This window comes from Salvelinus fontinalis, chromosome 1, assembly GCF_029448725.1.
Source record: "Salvelinus fontinalis isolate EN_2023a chromosome 1, ASM2944872v1, whole genome shotgun sequence".
NCBI classification, from domain to species: Eukaryota; Metazoa; Chordata; class Actinopteri; order Salmoniformes; family Salmonidae; genus Salvelinus; species Salvelinus fontinalis.
Genome location: NC_074665.1, coordinates 58,559,729 through 58,574,058, shown reverse-complemented (window position 1 = coordinate 58,574,058; position 14,330 = coordinate 58,559,729). Strand labels below are relative to the sequence as shown.

General features: G+C 40.4%; 1 protein-coding gene across 6 annotated transcripts in view; it reads right to left on the bottom strand.

Moving 5' to 3' along the window:
• Positions 1-74: 74 nt before the first annotated feature.
• The window catches only part of LOC129858509 (reticulon-4-like), a 31,724-nt gene continuing 17,468 nt past the window's right edge, over positions 75-14,330 (bottom strand). For 4 of the 6 annotated variants that reach the window (XM_055927800.1, XM_055927809.1, XM_055927818.1 and 1 more), the window contains 6 exons: positions 9,810-10,017; positions 4,796-4,934; positions 3,252-3,321; positions 2,457-2,503; positions 2,245-2,303; positions 75-949 (listed from right to left, as the gene is read on the bottom strand). In XM_055927800.1, the coding sequence (XP_055783775.1) occupies positions 904-949; positions 2,245-2,303; positions 2,457-2,503; positions 3,252-3,321; positions 4,796-4,934; positions 9,810-10,017 (569 nt within the window). In that variant the 3' untranslated portion in view covers positions 75-903. Of the gene's footprint in view, positions 950-2,244; positions 2,304-2,456; positions 2,504-3,251; positions 3,322-4,795; positions 4,935-9,809; positions 10,018-11,520; positions 11,631-13,508; positions 13,735-14,330 lie in introns of those variants that run through there. The other 2 variants (XM_055927833.1, XM_055927841.1) reach the window with 2 other exon arrangements.

Below are 14,330 nucleotides of genomic sequence, written 5' to 3'. Positions count from 1 at the left end.
ATAGTTTCTGCAAGTGTTTACTTTTCTATACCCTCCATCTTGCCTACTGAGAAATAAACACAGTAATTCATCTAGAAGCTTTATTGTAATTGTTTATATTTCACAATGCATTCCACAAACAAGAGTACATTACAATTGTATGAAGTAACATTCACAATTACTTGCATAAACAATGCTTGAAGTTAGTTACATAATTTTGCAGCTTTAGATAGGGTCCACAGACAGTTTCATTTTTTTCATCTTAAGTTGTTTGTAAACGTGTTAGTTTAACTAGGCAGCTGCATGAGTTGAAATGATCATTAAATGCTCTAATTTTTAAAGTTCTAAATGTTTCTAACTAGAAATACTCAGAAGCATGAAGTGCTATGGAATAGCGCCCTGCTGGTATTAGACCATCGCCAAGCACAATGACACATCGTGTCAAGCACACTCAAGAGCCACTGAAGAGATCTAGAAGCTTTGTGAAACTACAGTCAATCAATAAAACAGTAAAATCACAAACACCACTAACTTAATCAAAAAAAAACCTCAGGTTTCCAAAGTTCTCCCTCTTACAAAAAAAAAAGAGAAAGACATAGCAATTCCAATTGTCTGAACACTGCTTCGAAGAACAAATGAACCAGCCCATGGAACAATTTCCTTTCAACATCCATCACTGTCCAAGTGCAAGATTAAAATATATATCTTTTTTTTAACATATTCCAACTAGCATTTTGAGCCAGATCGCATGGTATAGTCAAATTAGTTAATCAAAAGGTGGCAATACTTGAGCTATAGAATACTGATAATCCAGGGTGTTTCAGGGAACACAAGGAATTCTGAAAATAATAGTGCTGAGTCCACCCCCGCCCAGTGCCTCCCACCCTCTTAAAGGACTTCAGGGACTGACCGGCATTTCTTTCTTCAGTCAGCCTTCACACGCTTCAGTCCAGGGACTTTGGCCTGGACCCTGAAAGTGGAAAGAAGCACAAAGCTTTAGTTAAACCATGTTGATATGCTTAAAAAAAAAAACACTAAAATGAAAGAGCTCATTCTGAGTAAAACACCCTTCTACAAACACCTCAATTCAACATAGGGCCTACTTTATCATACAAGGGTCAATTATGTAGGCAGGAGTGCAGACGTGTAAAAATAACGTACGACGACATCACCAATAGTTTAAAAAACCGTAATAATACAAATCCAGCCAAAGGTTCCTAGAAGATATTACAAAGTACATAAAAACAAATATAAAGTGGCTATGTGTTTGGGTAATAAAATTCTGGTTCTGAATGAAAAGTCATTCTGAATACAAGGGGTGGGTTCTTCCTGTATGCATGTTGTGTAAATTATTTATAATACAATTGAATTCTTGCAGAACCTTAATGGTAAAATGATGCAATACGTGTCTGATAAAAATGTGAATAAAATGTTTAAATCAGTGGTATAACAGAGGGATTTCATTAAATTTGTCATCAATTGGAGATTCACATTTTTTCAAAACTATAAGATAATTTGCTTGCTTTGTTGGCACAGGATTTTAAACGATCAAGTCGGATTAGTCTGCTATACAGCGCATTCGGCAGTATTGAGACCCCTTCCCCACATCATTAGTCTAAAATGGATTCAATTAATGTTTCCTTAATCTACACACAATACATAATGACAAAGCAAAAACAGTTAGAAAATTTAGCTAATTTACTTTTATATAACACCTTTACATAAGTATTCAGACCCTTTGCCATGAGACTGGAAATTGAGCTTTAGTGCATCCTGTTTCAATTCTAGCCATGCCCCAAACTTTCCCTGTGCCTGCACCATTTACTCATTGCTAGCTCTAGCCTGTCTACTTTTGAATTTGTTATATATTTTACCTTTATTTATTTAACTAGGCAGGTCAGTTAAGAACAAATTCTTATTTTCAATGACGGCCTAGGAACAGTGGGTTAACTGCCTTGTTCAGGGGCAGAACAGATTTTTACCTTGTCAGCTCAGGGATTCGATCTCACAACCTTTCGGTTACTAGTCCAACGCTCTAACCACTAGGCTACCTGCCGCCCACGAATATTTGGAAGATGCATCTCTCATTACATCACTGCCAAGATATTTCAATTTCATCCACCACAATTTACTTTTCAACAGCTTTTTAGGACTGCAATTGACCTGGTTGTTCAGAGTTTTTTGGATACCTACTTCCTATACATTTTTTCTTTGCATTACAACACTGCCAAGTTAGTCACATTTTGTCAACTAGTATTTACTTACGTTGCAATAATGTCTTTGACCTGCTTGTTGGCCATCCCCACATAATGGTCAATCTGTACCTAAAATACACAAAACAAAAATCATTCTAGTGAAAAGCGTAGGTACAACATTAAACTTCCACTTCACTTTGAAGTCAATTGATCAACATTTCAGTAGAGGTGTGAAAGTTCTAACATATTTTTCATACATTATCAGCAAATAACGGCTATTACCTTGTACTTCTCATAGATGATGGGGAAACTGAACAGTCCAACCAGACCTGGAGAGAGGGGGAGAGGGTTGACACCTCTGTCAGTCAGCCACTATGTCTGTATACAGACAAGAGTATGCGAGCAGAGCACCCAATTTGACTGGAGCGAAATTCCCAAAGGCTGGAGGGTCTGCCTTCTCGCACGCTCCAATTTCGCTCACGTCACGAGGTCAGGGTAACCCGGCCCAGCATGCATTTGTAGTCTACTTGTGTGCTGCTCAAGCCCCTTGCTTAAACCTGCTGTCAGAGTTAGCTAAATATTTTAATAAAGAAACTGATAAAACACGTGCTAAATCAAGGTGACTTACAAAGATAAGAACCAAGAGGGAGTGCACTGATGTAGTGTTCAACTAAAGAAGAATTGTGGAATCTGGAAAGACACGTATCCCAAAAGCACGATTGTGTACTTACTATGTGCACATGCTAACAGGGAACAAAGTGGGTCGGTGTGTGTCATGGTAGCAAAGTATTTATAAACTAAGTCTGATCTTAAACGTTAATTTTTGTTCTACTATCTATACAATAGGCCATAATTGATAAGCCCAATATGCCTGGCATACTCCCACATTCAAGGAGCTTTTTGTTTTGATTGGGTTTTTGCCTAAACCTAAGCCTGCCCAAATAAAAATATATACATATATATTTTAAACTGCAACTCTGCCCAGCCAGGCAAGAGTGGAAGTGAAGTGTCAAAAATGTCACAAAAAGCCTTTATGCTTAAGTTTCCAATGATCAACTTTTTTAAAAAGTATCTTACCTAGAATAAGGAGGTCGAGTCCGTTGAACAAGGCACCAACATAGGTGAGAATCCACATCAACACAGCAAACTGGATGAGAGAAGAATGACAGGTTTTATTTCAGTCTGTTCAGAACAGTAGGCCTATTCATGGGTTGCATGTTGTCACAATATTGTTGTGAACATTCGTTTTAAGACCAGCTGACCATACTACTCAAGTCTCAATTGGTGCCGATTAAGATTCTGAAGTGCATTACTGTGGCTTGGAAACACGATGACATTTCAAAATGTAGGCAAATAATTAGTAAGACAAGCTTCTGTAATCTTTGTGATATCTCCAGAGACTTTAGATGCAGTACAACTTCATCTAAGATTGAGGGGAGAGCGCCGACATTCTACCTAGCTAATGTTGGCATTGTTAGCCATTTCTGATGAGCTCTGCTAGCGCATGGCAACATTGCCATCTATCGTAAACTTAACGACATCATGATGGCAAAGTTGTTTTCTACTAATTAGTCTACTTTAGCAATGTCAACGTATTTACAGACCATTCGCGTAGATTTGACGAAGTCATAAGCCGCTGTTCTGAAAGACTTGGCATTAACCATCTGTCAGACATCAATATGCTGAGGCATCTGTAGAACGCTGAGAACTATGGCAAACGAGTGACAGAGGTGCAAAGCCGTTCTATGACAATTTCACTCAAAATGTTGCATATTCCTTCCTACGGAGCTTAGATATGTTCACATGTTAGGCACTCCGCAGTTGTAATCCAGGATCACATGCATCCTTATACAGTGATATCCAAGGTAGACAGACAATTATCAATTAGTAAAGAAACAGAATCTGACCTGGAATCAAAATATCAACAACCATTTATAGTCTTGTCCCAAATGTATAAATAAGGCAATGGTGGTGCCTTATTTCGTATATTTACGACATTTGGCAGAAGTTCACCAGGTCACCATTTCACTCTGCCCACAGGGCACAGACTAAATAGATGACACTCTTGATGAATCTTAATAATCCTAAATCAATGTAGCTGATGGCTCTTGAATGGGCAGAGGTCTAATTTACTGTACCCTCTAACAAAAGAGGCCAGGCTAGAACCACAGAGGGAGGGGAGAGAGAGGGGCCAGGGCATGCAGGGAGGAGGGGTCTGGAGTGGCCTTAGCAGTAGACAGGGCAGGGGTTGAACTGGAAGGTGTTGACAGACATGTAGAAACTTCATAGCTCTCAACAGCTGCTCTTCTCTACAAGACTGTTTTCCCCCTTAAGACAATGAGGGTCACCTACTTCTGCCTGACTGTACATGGACAAAATGAAAGGCTCAAACTTTTTACATGTGAACGCAACCATAGAATTAAGGGCAAATGTTTTCAGTAGCTATTAGGGGGTTGAACCTGAACATTCCCATAAGGTTAACAGTCAAATTCCCCCTAGACTGAGTAATAGCAACTAAAAATATATAATTAATACTAAAATATGTAGCCTATCCTAAACAAGCACCATATTTCCATGCAGGAGGTTAGCCTACATGCTTAAATCTTCATTTGCATTCTTACCTTGAGGGAATCCACCAAGTCTTCAACAAGAAAGAGGCGACGCAGCTCTATGACTGTTGTGTTGAACCGTGCCAGAGCACAGTCGCTGTACTTATGGACAGTTTCCTCTGACAGACCCACATCCTGATCCAGGTACAGCCTGCAACACCACAAAACATGAGCTGGGCCTATGGATATTGCAAGACAAATCCTGAATCTAAACAAGGTGTGTTATCATTCAATGGAGTTAACCCACATATGTATAAACTGTTGTCATGACTGTCCTGTGAGGATCCAAATAGGTCAGGTCAGCGTTGCAATGAACAATTCCAACCAGACCCTTTCAGCCACATAAGGGGGGGGGGGGGTTAACACCTCACACCCTGTTGTAAATCAAGGAGAACTTTCAGCATCTCCCTCTCCAATTTTCACCACAGGAAAGAACCTGTTACAGACCTTTTCCAGAGGAAACTAACACATTCTAAAGCGAATACTGGAACAATATTTCTAACAAAGAACGTGGGGAATGGTCAGAGGCGATCTGGAGAACACTGGTGACGTTTCAGTTATTTTGTGATGTCATTAAAATTGTTAAAGGAAATACTGTAACTTGAAAAGTATACACTGAAGTGTCCATCTTGTGTTGTGCATGAAATATGAAAAGCGTGTTTGTTGAGGGACATGATTTTAGGAGCCATAGAGTTCTACATCAACTTTGCAGTGACTAGCCACACCCATGAGTGAGGTCAGAGAACGTGTCAGCCTGACAGACCCGGCCTTTTGAATAAACTGTATAAAATGGGTTAAGAATTTACACATCAGACCAGAGAGACGTGGCGCTGCAGCTCACATTTAACCTGTTGAGGCTAGGGGGTGCTGTTGTCACTATTTATGGAAATCGTGTAATTTTTAAACGGCTTCCTACTAAATTCTTGATCGTACAATATGCATATTATTATTATTATTATTGGATAGAAAACAGTCTCTAGTTTCTATAGCCGTTGAAATTTTGTCTCTGAGTGGAACAGAACTCATTCTACAGCAATTTCCCTGACATGGAGTCAGATTTCACACATTTTGGCCCCTGATCTGGAGTCAGTTTAAAGGCCACTGTGAACGCTATGAGCATACAGACACTGCTTACGTCTTCCCCTGGATGCCTTTACGTGATGACGATTTGAATGGTATCGATTGCGCAATCACAGCCCCTATAAAACAAAAACACGTGTAGGTAGGAACTCCTTTCCAGCTGCGTCATGCGCGCGGTGGACACCGACCTGCTCTTTTTCCAAGCACTAGTGTAGCCAGTTATATTTCTCCGGTCATGTTTCTACTCGTTATAGGAGTCAAAAACATCATAAGGTAGTTAATTTAAACCGTTTTATAGCAATTTATACCCGTTTAGTGCGATTTTGGGACATTTATTTCTGAGACACTGTGAATCTCTGGGCACGGTTCCAGTTCATGCCGAACGCAATGGGCATTTCTACATGGCAAGAGGACAGCTTTCGACCAAAAGACGATTAGACCCAAGAAAGGATTCTTTGCCCAAGATTCTGATGGAAGAACAGCTCAAAGTAGGAACAATTTATTATGATAAATCGTGTTTGTCGAGAAATGTTAATCGCTTATGACGCCATCTTGTTTGACGTAGCTTCGCTTGGCGCAAACTGTATTGAAAAGTAAGGATAATTAAAAAAAATGTAAATCAGCGATTGTATTAAGAATTAAATTGTCTATCAATCGCTGTCCACCCTATATTTTTTAGTCACGTTTATGAGTATTTATGTATACGGCTAGATCACTGTCTAATATGGCGCACGACATTGTCTGACCAGCTGGGCAACTTTTGTCATTGTCTAACCATGATTTTGGTGGCTAAATATGCACATTTTCGAACAAACTGTATATGGATTGTGTAATATGATGTTACAGGAGTGTCATCGGAAGACTTCTGAGAAGGTTAGTGAAAAAATTAATATATTTTGGCGATGTTTACGTTATCGCTCTCTTTGGCTAGAATCAATGCTCTGGTAACGTTTGCATATGTGGTATGCTAATATAACGATTTATTGTGTTTTCGCTGTAAGACACTTAGAAAATCTGAAATATTGTCTGTATTCACAGGATCTGTGTCTTTCGATTAGTGTATGCTGTGTATTTTTACGAAATGTTTGATGATTAGCAATTAGGTAAACACGTTGCTCTATGTATTTATTCTAGTCCATTTGTGACGGTGGGTGCAATTGTAAACTATGACATCTACCTGAAATATGCACATTTTTCTAACAAAACATATTTATGGTATAGGATAGGTTAGACTGTCATCTGATGAGTTTTTCTTGGTTAGTGGCTATCAATATCTTAGTTTAGCCGAATTGGTGATAGCTACTGGTGTTGGTGGACAAATAAAAGATGGTGTCTTATGCTAATGTGTTTAGCTAATAGATTTACATCTTTACATAGTGTCTTCCCTGTAAAACATTTTAAAAATCGGACATGTTGGCTGGATTCACACGATCTGTGTCTTTCATTAGCTGTATTGGACTTTAATGTGTGAAAGTTAAATATTTAAAAATATATATTTTTTTAATTTCGCGCTCTGCCTTTTCAGTGGAATGTGGGGGGGGGGGGGGGGGTCGGGTGCCGCCCGGACAATCACTGGTACGGCTGATTAGCTTATCCTCAGTAAAGTATCTAGAAAAGCACATTTAAGTGGGACCATTCCATTACTGTGTTCAAATCATCGTATTACACTACTCTCATCACCCCATTAGAATTATCTTCAAAGAAACATCTTCCAGAGCGAATGGAAGTAGAATAAAATCTGTAGTTCTGTTCAGGATTACACGACAAGTCACCGGATATCGGACGACTGCAGAGGAGAACAGTAGAAGACTGGTGGGGACCCCTTTCGCACAATCAGAGCCTTACAAGCGAAGAGTTCCAACATCCTTTCCAAGGCCCTGTCTACCGAGAGAAACCAAGGATTTTCACGTAAATACATGATTTCTTACTCCAAGCGGGTGGCGGTGTGTGCAAAGTGAGAGTAGTTTCTAAATGTAACAATGTTAAATGTCTGTCCCTCTCTCGACCTCCATGTCTTTTGTAACAAGCAGCCATTTTGTTGTCAGTCTGCTAGGGACACGTTTCTAATGTATTAAGTGTGTATGTTTATCCTGTGTTACCATTTAGTTCGTAAATAATGAAACCAATTTATGTAGTACTGAATCATAAGGCTGGGGTTTTTGCAGATGCAAGGTTACGACTGTTCAGAATGATGATATGATACGAGGTTATGATTAATAAGTTTATGATTAATAAGTTAACTGTTTATGGATGTGATAGGTAAAGACCTTTAAAGAGTTACAATTTCCCGAATCAACTCTAAAGAGCCGCTCCCGTGGTGCCCCATATCCTAATGAGTTAATTGTTAAATTATTAATTTAACCGGGTAACAATTAAACAGTTGATTAGATAACAGTCATCAGATTAATGAAAGTCAAGTCACAACACTATTCTAGTCAAGGCTCATCCTAAACTACTGCTGTACACCTCTTTTCTATGAATATAGTGTCCATGTCTACACACCATCATATACATTACAGACTGACATTGCTTGTTCTAATATTTCTATTCTTTTTTTATTTGCATGTATTGTTATTACTGCACTCTTAGAGCTAGGAACATAAGTGTTTCTCTATACCTGCAACATCGGCAAAATGTGTACGCAACAAATACAATTAAATTGTTTCTTAGTGTCGAGGTTATTCACAAAACATGGGCGAGGGGTCTACAATACCCTCTGAAGCCTACAGGTTGTCGAGGAGAGTGGATGGCCTTTTTGCACGTCAGATTGATTTCTTAGAAAGCAAAGCCAAGAACCACGCTTGACCGGCTTAGTTATGATTTTCTGAGCACCAGTCACATTCCCTGTAATCTTAAACCAAGATAATTCAATGTTAATGAGTGGTTAGTGAGAATTCATAAGGCTTTAAGCCACTGCCAGGAATGGGGATAACCAGAGTTGCAGCTCTATGTGCGACAGAGTCACAATGTTTACTCAAATAAGAGACATGTCCCTTTCTCCCTCCTTGGCTGGGAATACGTCTAATCAGGCCAATATTTTACTCCAACTTAAATTAGCCAGTAGCTGGATAATCATGTTCAAATTGCATGATTGATAAAACATGTGTAGTTTCAATTCAGTCATTTATCTTCAATTCCTGAAGTGACTAAATGGAATAATCCCAAAAAAGATGCACACTTCAGGAACACTGCCTTGGAACAGTGATCACTGTTCCATGGCCTTACATTCTTCTACTGGCCCACATGGCTGGGGTATTGGAAATGTGAGATGCCAAGGTTACTCTGCTGTATAGGAATCTTAATCTGCGATTTTGGAACAAGAGATAGTCCAGAGCGCAGCTGAGGCTAATGCATGCATGATGTATATAATAGAATATATGGATTTTTTCTGCAATACACCATGATGTATGTTGAGCAGTGGTGTAAAGTACTTAAGCAAAAATACCACTTTAGCAGTTTAAAGCATCTGTACTTCACTATTTATATTTGACATATTTTACTTCACCAAAGAAAATAAATATACCTTTTACTCCATACATTTTCCCTGACACCCAAAAGTACTTCCTACATTTTGAATGCCTAACTGGACAGGAAAATGGTCCAATTCACACACTTTCAGCAAGAGCAGACCACTGGTCATCCATACCGCCTCTGATTTGGTAGACTCACTAAACAAACGATAATTTGTAAATAATGTTTTAATGTGCCGTTGACTCAAAAGAAGGAAAATTGTCGTTTGGTTTGACATTTACACTTTAGTATATTTTTGCAATTACATTTTACTTTGGATGAAGTATATTTAAACCCAAATACTTTCATAATTTTACTCAAGTAGTACTTTACTTGGTGACTGTCACAACTCATTTTCTATTCAGGTATATTTACTTTTACTCAAGTATGACAATTGGGTACTTTTTCCACCACTGATGTTAAGTGGGTTACTAACTTGAATGGGTGCCCTTCATCAGACTTCTGGATGGCCTGCAGGATCCCCTTGTATATCCTGAAGCAAATGGTGACGGAGAGGAGCGCCAGAGCGATGTAGGACGAGACGCTGACAATGCTGCAAAGTGTCAGGGAGAGCAGCAGAGAGAGGCCAGCGCCAAACACCACGCCAGAAGTCTTGACATCACGCCAGTACAGGAGCTCTACCACTGCAGGAGAGAGAGAACAGGGTCAGATAGTTTTTGTGTCCTGCAGCTAAGTGTGCTTCTTTTCAACACATTAAAATAAGAGATTATGGTGGTGATGTGGGGGTGGAATGAGAAGGGGTAAATCTATGAAAATTAACACGATTTAATTTGCTTAATTATTTGTCTGCAGATAATTAGCTACTAGCCACACTACTTCACTAAAACGGGAATCCCTGGTGTTCCCTACAGCTGACATGTTTCGTTTACTGTTGGAATACCAGTATACCACTGCAGGTAATGTACCTAGGTCCAGGTCCATTCATAGCCATGGCACGGTCTAAAACCTGTTATTTTTTAAGATCGTTAGCCAACCCCCACCCGGTCACACAGACAGCTAGGGGCAGGACAGACCCATGCTTGTGTTTCACCAGCAATCCCTAGCACGTCAGTGTACAATATTAGATGTGAGACATCCATTTCCTACTGGCAGACGCATTTCAAAACGTAGGCTAGCCAACAAGCGGGCATTGCTCGAGTCTTCAATGTGCAATGACTTGGCAGGCCACCAGATTTCAAATTGCTTAACAAGTAATGAATGAGCTTATAGTTGAAAACCAAAATTGTACAGGTTTCTGCCAAATAGATAATCGTATCAAGCGATTCATACCAAAGCAACGACTGATGCATTATTGTGATTGATGATCATATAGTTAACAAGTAAAATGCCTAAAGGCACCGCAGGAGCAGAATCAAAAGAAGCATACGCCGTTTTAGCCAGCCTATGGACACACTTCACTGTCAAATCACAAGAATGCTTCTCGTGAGGAATCATGTCAGACCCTTTATGGACCACACTCGTGGGGTGTCTTTTTAGGCGGTGACGCTAAGCTTTTAATTTCTCCCAAACGCCAATGTTAGCTGCTAGCTTAACTGGAGAGCTCGGCTACATCGCGTTTAAATATAGGTAGTTCGCTAGCATATTAGCCAGTTACTAATAGCTAGCCCCAACATTTGCGTCACCAGGACCCTTTGTTTAAAATGTTGCTAGCAATAATAGCTAACGTGCAACCGTGAAGGGGGTGGGGTCGTCCTTTCAGTCGGTCTACGGTACATATGGTGAGCATGAACTAGCATGTGTGGGAACTAAAAATAGCCCAGGCATATCAACTGCGCTAATCTCATCATATAGTTAGCTAATAACATGTCATGTTTTAATAATGTCCTTCCGTATACATCTCCTTCATGTAAACACTTTAATATCCACGGGGGTAGATGGATAAACAGGAAAATGACTGAATCGTACGAGTCTGACGCCATGTAGTTCTCAGCGTAGCCCCATCACGATAAAACGTCCAGTTTGACCTAGCTGGGCCTCTGCATAGCGCCATGCACAGCTCAATTCCTACCCATTCGCCTCACACCGTAACGTCGGTAAGGCAAATTGGTTAATTCAAAGGCGATACAACCGAATATAAATGTGATATGTAAAGGCAGCATCGTACACATGAGAATGACAGCACTTACCCCGTTCGGCATCCATCTTTAGCATCCAGCACTTAACTAGCTCAGCTGCGCGAAAGGGTGTTCACTTCCTGCTAGGTACATTTAAGATCCTCTCATTATGCGCAGCGCCTCAGCCCGTTCTAATTATGTTTTAAGTTTCAATACGTGCCCAACGCAAATATGAGAATGAGCTTTTCTACTATTCGTGGGAAGACTGGTAGAGCTTTGTAGTAATAGTCATTTGGTTTCAAAACGGAATGAAAATATTGGAAATGGGGGAGTAGGTGGTGTGGAAAATGTTAGTCATAACGTTAACTGCAAATGTTGACCAGCTTAACCAATATAACACAACAGTGCATCATTATGACTGACAACTGGTCAAATCTAAAATCAGGAGTTTATTACAAAGACTTTTTAATAAATATAAATTCCAACAAATGTAAACTGACCACCACAGGCAATTTGCAATGTATTGGAAGCCTTTCATACAGCCATGTGAAGCTGTAGGTCAATATTGAACCAATACAATTGTCTGGTAGTGAGTTCATAGCCTTAATGCCCTAGCCAGAAAGAGTCCTCTTCAAACTCTTACATCAGAACACATGTCGGATGGAAATCCATGCATCATATCCAGATAAAATAATCTAACAATATGCTTACCTGTTAAAACTAATTATGGGGCACGCCAGAAAACATCCTACTTCATCATCATTGCCCAGCTATACACTTTTTTTGGCCCCTTTAGTGTTATGTCACTGCCATCTGCCCCTCATCCTTTAATGTTTTAATACATAATGTTACAGACTAATGTAGACAATCTCTCAGCCCAATACTGCTTAGTCACTGGAGTGACTCAGGCTGGTAGTCTACTACACCCATACCCTATCCAAGTGCCGGTCATGTTCAACGGAGCGCTCAGCCAGATGGTAGTTGCTGAAATGGATGACATACCATTTAGTCAAATAAAGTTGACAGGGGCCCTTTAAGCACAATGCCCTTTGTTGCAATGTGTGCCAATTGCCATGCTGCATCCCAGAATGATGCAACGGCAATAGCACACATGACAAAAATCAGCAGGATGTGCCAGCAGTGCCATTGGTTGCCTGAGCCTCACAATGTCCCGTCTGAGCTGAAAGCAGATGGCTACAACTGGGCCTGGAAAACACCAGAAGACCTCTTCTGCCATAAGCCACATGGCTCCTCTGGTGCTTGCCATATAGGCTCAGTGTGAATCCATACATACACACATTTGTAATTTAGCAGACATGCTTATCCAGAACGACTTATAAGAGCAATTAGGGTTAAGTGCCTTACTAAAGGGCACAGAGATTTTTCACCTAGTCAACTCAGGGATACAAACCAGCGACCATTCGGTTACTTGCCCAAAGCTTAACCACTATGCACACACTTTTTTTTGCACATGCTGAACAATGGACTTATACACCTTTATAAAGCCTAGTCAGCAGACTGTAGGGCTGAAGGTTGGTCCTGCATTCAGCAGAATTTGTCACAGGGGTTAGAGACCCCTGGTGCACCGGGCCAGACAGTCGTGAGTCAACTCCAGGCAGCATGGAATCATTAGACATCTATTACACTTGTCACTTTAGCCCAACACCCCTCCCACCATGCACCTTTGGACAGACTTCCTCCTGTCAGTGCTACCCTTACCAAAGTTTCTGCTAGGATAGTGTATTACACATTAGAAATCCAGAGAAACCTTTAGATTTTTTTGTGTGGCATTAACAGTTCCACTGGTTACCAACAACCTTATTAATTTACGGATGGCTACACATTCAGAGCAAATGGCATGCATGGCTGGATGGGACAAGCAATATCAAAACCCACTCAACTACCAGAGTGATTACATACTATGAATGTCCACAATACCTGTGCATTGTTTAATAACCACCCACTAAAAACAAATGGACTACTTTTAATTTCACATACATCTAGAGAACCCAGCAATAACTACAAAAAAATAACAGTAAACAGTAAAATAAGAGGAATACCCTTGTCTTTCCACTGTGGTGGAGGCTGGGTGTCTCCATTTTCCGTTTTCCCGTTTTCCATGATAGAGCCACTGTGTAGGTATCAGCAGGGCATTCCAGACAGCATGCGGTGTGTTTGGCTGGAGGCGGGTGGGGTGCGGGGACCGAGGTAGAAGATAGTGGACAACCAAACCTTCCTCCTGTGAGATGACTGCAGTACTACTGCTCTCTCTACCTCCCTCCCCCTTTTCTCTTCCTCTCAGGCTGTAGGACTGAGGTCAGCTGACTGTCTGCTGCCACCTAGAACGGCTAACGCACTGACGCAGCAACTTCCCCATCTAACTCACTCCCCCTCTGATACTCCCCCTCCCCTTGCGCAAATGTACATGTGCTTTTCCCCTCCCTCTCATCCCCACATGGATGACAAAGCAGCGAGTAGGTGACTCCACCCAACGGTCTCTGTAGGAACTACAAGTACAGACTATCCCACTACCTCTAAAATGACACTAGTGTGTACTGTGACTTAATTTTAAATGCCCTCTGAATTGCCTCCTAAAGTTGGTGAGTAACATTAAAACAAAAACCTCAAATCTAACCTCCATGCTCTGGAAAGCATCAGACATCTAATCGTACCATTACTGCACTTAAATTATGAATGTAATATTATTCTGTTGATCAGAGTCAAAATCCATCTTCACAAACGGTGTACCATATCAAAATCAGCCAAACAATTATGATATAGTCGTCACCAAATCAACCCTCATCAGTAGTCAGTCTTAAATCACATAAGAAAATGGTGATTGTTGTATTAGTCCACTAGAGGGCACCTCACTAATTTCACTT